This window comes from Mandrillus leucophaeus, unplaced genomic scaffold (assembly GCF_000951045.1).
Source record: "Mandrillus leucophaeus isolate KB7577 unplaced genomic scaffold, Mleu.le_1.0 Scaffold820, whole genome shotgun sequence".
In the NCBI taxonomy this organism is placed as follows: Eukaryota; Metazoa; Chordata; class Mammalia; order Primates; family Cercopithecidae; genus Mandrillus; species Mandrillus leucophaeus.
The window spans coordinates 61,547-68,770 of NW_012108920.1; the positions used below are offsets into that span (position 1 = coordinate 61,547).

Below are 7,224 nucleotides of genomic sequence, written 5' to 3' on the forward strand. Positions count from 1 at the left end.
AAAAATTAGCCAGGCATAGTGGTGGTCACCTGTAATCCCAGCTACTCGGAAGGCTGAGGCAGAGAACTGCTTGAACCCGGGAGGTGGAGGTTGTCGTGAGCTGAGATCGTGCCAGCCACTGCACTCCAGCCTGAGCAATAGGGTGAGACTCCGTCTCAAGAAAACAAAACAAAAAACCAATAAGCCCAGAATCGGCCAGAACCCACAACCCAGTGAGGCTGCGCTGTGCCAGGTAACTATGCAATAAGCAAGCTCGGAAACGGGAGGAAGCTGCTGCAGAGCCTCACACCATTAGTAGTTCCATAGCCTCCGTGTTCAGAAGGCCCCCCTTCATGGTGGGGTGTTCTTGACTCCTCAGCTCTGGGATCAGAAGCAGGGAGTGTTGGGACGCTGATCAGATCCCTGGGGTGTCTGGAGCCTGGGAGAGCTGCCAAAGGCTGAGGGTGAGGTGGGGCCTGAGTGGCTGAGCTCCTGCCCCAAATATGGCTGTGAGGAGGCTGCAGTTGCGGGGACCAGACAGGTGCTGAGTCTCTCAGCAAAGAGCACAGCTCCATCCCTCTCCTTCAGTGCAGGAAGGAGACTTGGCTTCTGTGCGGTATCCAGAACCAGGCCTTAGCCTTAGCCCTGGGCTGCCAGGGTCCTGGCCTGGCCTTGCCTTGCCCTTGCTGGGTGACTTTGCATGGTCCCCAACCTCTCTGAGCTTCTGTTTTTCTCATGCACAAGAACTGTAACATCTGCCCTGGAGACTTATAGACGGGTAGCAGGATGTAGCTCAGGTCTGAATAGCTATCTGTGGTCCTGGGGCTTTGGCGAGTGGGGCTGGGCCCCTGGTAATTAACTGTCCCCACCCTCCCCGCTTGAAGAAGGCAGGCAGATCACAGATCAGCTCCCACCTTACTCCTAGCCCTGGTGGGGTGTGACCAAAACTGCCTCTGCTAGAAGCCAGGCCTCAGTGGCCAGGTGCCCTCCCGGGTGCTGGGCCTGTGCTAGGTGCTGTACGTACCTCACCTTGTCCAGTCCACAAATCAGTGTCACCCCCAGCAGTCAGATTACACTGACTGAGGCCACACTACAGGGCTACAGCCGCTCCACACTGGGGAGGAGGTGGGGGAAATCCTGGGCAGGAGAGAGGGCAGAGCCTACTCACAGGACAGGGACAGCATGGGGGGTGACCCAGGTGTGTCTGAACTTAGTGGACACAGGAAGAAAGGGAGGTGGAAGTGAATTTCTGTGGGGAGCAGGCGGAGGTTGCCTCGTGTTCCCTTGGAGGAAGATTTTTGGGGTCCATTCCTGGAGTGTATGGCTCATAGCCAGTCCCAGTGTGCCCCCACCCCCAGACCTCATTGGCCTAAGTAGCTGGAGTAGGTGACAGGCAGCCCAGGGTCCTCCACGCTGTAGGGGACAGCTTGATGCCTTGGAACAAGGTGTTAGGAAACCAGAGAGCCAGGCCGATGCCAAAGGGCCTGGCCACATGCTGGTGCCCTTTTCCTCCCATTTGCCCTGCCACACAGTGGGCTGGGGTTGCATGTGGGTTTGCTGATGGGCCACGCCTCTAACTGTGGGCCATGTGGACCTTAGGCCTGACCAGACCCTCGTGTCATCTCTCCTGCCTAGGACACCCACCACCGCCATGCCGAGAGGAGGGGGCCACAGCCCTGGCATGCAGCCCTGCTCAGTAGCCCGGCGCCTGCCCCTGCCACGCAGGAGGCCCCCCGGCCTGCCAGTGGCCTTAGGCCTCCCCGCTGTGGCGTGCCTGATCCACCTGATGGGCTGAGTGCCCGCAACCGACAGAAGAGGTTCGTGCTGTCTGGCGGGCGCTGGGAGAAGACGGATCTCACCTACAGGTAGGGGCCTGGGAGCAGGACACTAGAAAGCCACCTGTGTGTCCGTGGGTAAGCCAGCCTCCCTCACAGCTGCAGCTTGAGACGCAGGCCAGGGGTAGATCTTTGTGTCTAACAGCCCTGTGTGCCCGCTGAACCCCATGGGGGCCATCTATAGGCAAACAGCCTGAAACGCCGACTTAGACACACACACATATGGAGACCCTCCCTCAGCAGAGGGGCAGTGCCTCTGTCATCATGCAAAGAGTCCCAGCACATGCCTGCGGACAGGTGTTCAGTCACTCAGGCAGCCTTTACTAGAGACCTGTGAGGACCAGGCTCTGGGACTGCATGGTGAATGAGGCAGACATAGCCCCATCCTCAGTCTGAGGTGGGTGTCAGCCATGTCATTGTCCAACTCTACCATCACAACTTGGGCTTCGAGCAGGTGGAGACAGTGGTAAGCAGAGAGAGGCAATAGTGGGCATCTCACTGGGTGACCTGGGAGGACCCTGGGCAGGTGATGGGGAAGCTGGGACTCACACATCCTGCGGGCGGGGACCCAGCCTGGGAATGAAGAATGGGCTGGTGTTACACAGCATTGGAGCTGAGACTGGGGTCTTCAGAATTTCCTAAGTGGGGGTCTGGGAACCAACAGGGGCTCAAGGAACAAAGGTCTCCCCACAGTGAGTGGCACTGTCAGGTCTAGGATGGGGGTCTCGGGACCCCTAGTCCTGGTTCTTTCCACTGAATGCAGACACTTGTGTTTGCCTAAGTATGAGCAAACCACATACACATGTGCCTGTGTGGCCGGGGAGACCAGTGCGCTGAAGCTGAGGCCCAGAGCACACCTGGCCTGTGTCCTCAGTGTTCACACACCCACCAGGCATCCAGGGGCAACTCCTGGTGCCGCAGCCATCAGGGGCTGTGCCTTCCCTAAGGCCCAGGCCCCTCCATCTCCCTCCAGGATCCTTCGGTTCCCATGGCAGCTGGTGCAGGAGCAGGTGCGGCAGACGATGGCAGAGGCCTTAAAGGTATGGAGTGATGTGGCGCCACTCACCTTCACTGAGGTGCACAAGGGCCATGCTGACATCATGATCGACTTCGCCAGGTGAATGGGTGGCCTGGGACCCCTCTGGGAACAGCCTCACCTGCCAGCAGCCACTGACCCCACCCCCACCCATCTGTAGGTACTGGCATGGGGACGACCTGCCGTTTGATGGGCCTGGGGGCATCCTGGCCCATGCCTTCTTCCCTAAGACTCACCGAGAAGGGGATGTCCACTTCGACTATGATGAGACCTGGACTATCGGGGATGACCAGGGTATGGGCTGGGGACCCATTTTCCAGATGGGGCAACTGAAGATCATAAAGAATGGGGACTCGCCAAGGTCACTGAGCTGGGGTCTGGAGCTGGATGTCCTGGGCGGGAGGTTTGGGGGTTGCTGAGCCACCTCCCTTTTCCAGGCACAGACCTGCTGCAGGTGGCAGCCCATGAATTTGGCCACGTACTGGGGCTGCAGCACACAACAGCCGCCAAGGCCCTCATGTCTGCCTTCTACACCTTCCGCTACCCGCTGAGTCTCAGCCCAGATGACCGCAGGGGCATTCAACACCTATATGGCCAGCCCCGGCCCACTGTTACCTCCAGGACCCCAGCCCTGGGCCCCCAGGCTGGGATAGACACCAATGAGATTGCACCGCTGGAGGTGAGGCCCTGCCTGCCAGTCCCCCTGCTCCTCTGCTGGCCGCTGTGGCTGCAACATATGCCCTCGGCATGTGTCCCTCTCTCCCCCCACAGCCGGATGCCCCACCAGATGCCTGCGAGGCCTCCTTTGACGCGGTCTCCACCATCCGAGGCGAGCTCTTTTTCTTCAAAGCGGGCTTTGTGTGGCGCCTGCGTGGGGGCCAGCTGCAACCCGGCTACCCAGCATTGGCCTCTCGCCACTGGCAGGGACTGCCCAGCCCTGTGGACGCTGCCTTTGAGGATGCCCGGGGCCACATTTGGTTCTTCCAAGGTGAGTGGGGGTTGAGGATCTGCTCAAGAGACTTCCCAGAGCCAGGAATGTTATGGCCAAAGGCAGGAACAGACAGACGGATCCTCAGGGACACAGTGGACAGGGAGAGGTGCCCCAAAGCCTGGGGGCCAAGGAAGAGAGTGTGGTTTGCTCCTCAGGCACAGGTAGGAGGCTCCCGGAGATGGCTCTTGAGATAGGAGCAGCATGGAAGGGATTGCACGGTGGGGCATTCAACTCTCATAGCCACCCCATGGGGCAGGGTTCTAGAGATGCGGCCTCTGGGGCTCCCAGGCAGTGAAGTGACTCACCAAGAGTGTAGCTGGGAAGAGGCAGGGCAGGGAATTGATCCAGGTCTGTCATCCTAGAGCTGGGATTTCCATCTTCAACTGGCAGAGATGAGAGCCTGGAGCGTTGCAGATGCCAGGGACTTCACAAATGAAGGCACAGCATGGGAAACCTGCGTGGGTTCCAGGGCAGCCCACCCTGCAGGGGCCCAGGGAATGGTCAGCAGGCATTTGTCATGGCCAAATGCCAGTGGAAGGAGCAGGCGCCCAGACAGCCCTCCACTGATGAGAGTAACCTCGCCCATGCGCTAGTTTACAGAGCATTCACTGCCTCAGCTTATCCCAGGCCTCCCACTTCCCTCTGCGGGTGGGGTGCTGAGCAGGCATTGGCCTGCATGTTTTACTAATGAGGAAACTGTGGCTGGGAGAGTCTGTGGTGGGAGTCAAGCAGGTCCACAGTGGCTGGGCATGGCAGTGGTGGCTGGGCAGGTCCTTGCAGCCTCTTCCCTCTCTGGCAGGTGCTCAGTACTGGGTGTATGATGGTGAAAAGCCAGTCCTGGGCCCCGCACCCCTCACCGAGCTGGGCCTGGTGAGGTTCCCGGTCCATGCCGCCTTGGTCTGGGGTCCTGAGAAGAACAAGATCTACTTCTTCCGAGGCAGGGACTACTGGCGTTTCCACCCCAGCACCCGGCGTGTAGACAGTCCCGTGCCCCGCAGGGCCACTGACTGGCGAGGGGTGCCCTCTGAGATCGACGCTGCCTTCCAGGATGCTGATGGTGCGTTGGGGGTGGGGTAGCTGGTAGGAGGTGGGCACAGCAGCCGCATCTCCCACCTGGTGGTGGCTGGGCTCCTACATGCCTGCAACAGGAAGCCTGGCTCTTCATCACAGGACCTTTGCCCAGCGCCATCTGCCCTCCTCTCGGTGGCCAGCTAGTGCTGCATTCCATGTTGCAGATGAGCAGACTGAGGGTCAGAGAAGTGCAAGGTCTTACCCTGGTTCCTCAGCCACAGCCATTAGAACAATAAACTGCCGTACACTGAGGGCCAACAATGCTCTAAGCTCCTTACTGGTCTCATTCAGTTCTCAGAACAGCCCCCTGATGTAACACCTGTTGTGAACCCAGTTTCCAGAGGAGCAAACGGAGGCTCAGGCAATGAGGCCCCTAACCTCAGCTTCTACCCTGATGGTCCCTGCCCCTAACCACTGACCCACCCAGCCTCCCACAAGCACAGAGGGCTAGAGCCAGTCCAGCGCTCCCTCCCCTGCTGGGCTCCTCTTCTGTGTTCTTTCTCCCACATCAGGACCCACTGGGACAGCTATCCTAGGATAGCCTCCAGCTCCAGGACTCCGGATGCCCGTCAACAGCCTGGTTAATGGGTGCAGGAGAGAGTGATGTGGAGGGTGGTAGGGGCAACGGGACTTGCTTTCCTGAGAGGTGGGACTCAGGCCTCTGAGGCTCTGGGTACCTGTCAGGCTGGGTATTAGCCCAGCCCAGATTCCGCGACAGGCAGAAGGGCTCCCTAGAGGGAAGAGAGGTTCCAAAAGGCTGGCCCTGGATCCTGCAGGACTCGAGGAACTCAACAGTGGCCAAGGGCTGCTCACCCAGCCCTCCCTTAGTGCCTATCCCTGGGCACAGCCTGACAGGCAGGAGTAGGGCCCAGTGTCCACTCGCCTAGGCTTGACCACCTTCTCTTCTCAGGTTATGCCTACTTCCTGCGCGGCCGCCTCTACTGGAAGTTTGACCCTGTGAAGGTGAAAGCTCTGGAAGGCTTCCCCCGTCTCGTGGGTCCCGACTTCTTCGGCTGTGCCGAGCCTGCCAACACTTTCCTCTGACCATGGCTTGGATGCCCTCAGGGGTGCTGACCCCTGCCAGGCCACGAATATCAGGCTAGAGACCCATGGTCATCTTTGTGGCTGTGGGCACCAGGCATGGGACTGAGCCCATGTCTCCTCAGGGGGATGGGGTGGGGTACAACCACCATGACAACTGCAGGGAGGGCCACGCAGGTCGTGGTCACCTGCCAGCAACTGTCTCAGATTGGGAAGGGAGGCTTTGGCATGACTTAAGAGGAAGGGCAGTCTTGGGCCAGCTATGCAGGTCCTGGCAAACCTGGCTGCCCTGTCTTCATCCCTGTCCCTCAGGGTAGCACCATGGCAGGGCTGGGGGAACTGAAGTGTCCTTGCTCTATCCCTGTTGTGAGGTTCCTTCCAGGGGCTGGCACTGAAGCAAGGGTGCTGGGGCCCCGTGGCCTTCAGCCCTGGCTGAGCAACTGGGCTGTAGGGCAGGACTACTTCCTGAGGTCAGGTCTTGATAGGTGCCTGCATCTGTCTGCCTTCTGGCTGACAATCCTGGAAATCTGTTCTGCAGAATCCAGGCCAAAAAGTTCACAGTCAACTGGGGAGGGGGATTCTTCATGCAGGAGACCCTGGGCCCTGGAGGCTGCAACATACCTCAATCCTTTCCCAGGCCGGATCCTCCTGAAGCCCTTTTTGCAGCACTGCTATCCTCCAAAGCCATTGTAAATGTGTGTACAGTGTGTGTAAAGTTTCTTCTTCTTTCTTTTTTTTTTTAAACTGAGGATTGTCATTAAACACAGTTGTTTTCTACCTGCCTGCTTGGTCTCTTTTTGTGAATGTTCAGCTAAGATGGGGAGGCCTGGCCGCTGTTCAGCCCTGTCCTGGGAGCCAGGGTCAAAGTCCACCAACCTTGGGGCTGGGCACAGTGCTCAGGGCTCCTTCTGCTCCATTTCTACATCACATTTTGTTATAGTGACTTCTTAACTGGCTCCCCACTTTCCTGCTTGTCCCCTCTGTTCATCCTCCAGGGTGGTGGTCATTTTATCTGCTCATGCCACAGTCCAGCCTTCCATACATAGCTGTGGTTTCTGCATCCATAGGCTTAACTAACCTCAGGTAGAAAAAAAAAAAAAATGTTTTAAAAAAGGATGCAAGGCCGGGCATGGTGGCTCATACCTGTAATCCCAGCATTTTGGGAGGCCGAGGGGGGTGGATCACGAGGTCAGGAGATCGGGACCATCCTGGCTAACATGATGAAACTCCGTCTCTACTAAAAATATAAAAAATTAGGTGGGCATGGTGGT

At 58.4% G+C, this 7,224-nt stretch overlaps 1 protein-coding gene across 1 annotated transcript in view; it reads left to right on the forward strand.

Annotated features, from left to right (window-relative positions):
* MMP11 (matrix metallopeptidase 11) overlaps positions 1-6,730 on the forward strand; it is an 8,266-nt gene extending 1,536 nt beyond the window's left edge. Inside the window, exons 2-8 of the mRNA XM_011967993.1 lie at positions 1,615-1,796; positions 2,788-2,931; positions 3,011-3,144; positions 3,288-3,529; positions 3,622-3,838; positions 4,641-4,898; positions 5,823-6,730. Coding sequence (XP_011823383.1) covers positions 1,615-1,796; positions 2,788-2,931; positions 3,011-3,144; positions 3,288-3,529; positions 3,622-3,838; positions 4,641-4,898; positions 5,823-5,956 — 1,311 coding nt within the window. The 3' untranslated portion in view covers positions 5,957-6,730. The remainder of the gene's footprint in view (positions 1-1,614; positions 1,797-2,787; positions 2,932-3,010; positions 3,145-3,287; positions 3,530-3,621; positions 3,839-4,640; positions 4,899-5,822) is intronic.
* The last annotated feature ends 494 nt before the right edge of the window (positions 6,731-7,224 follow it).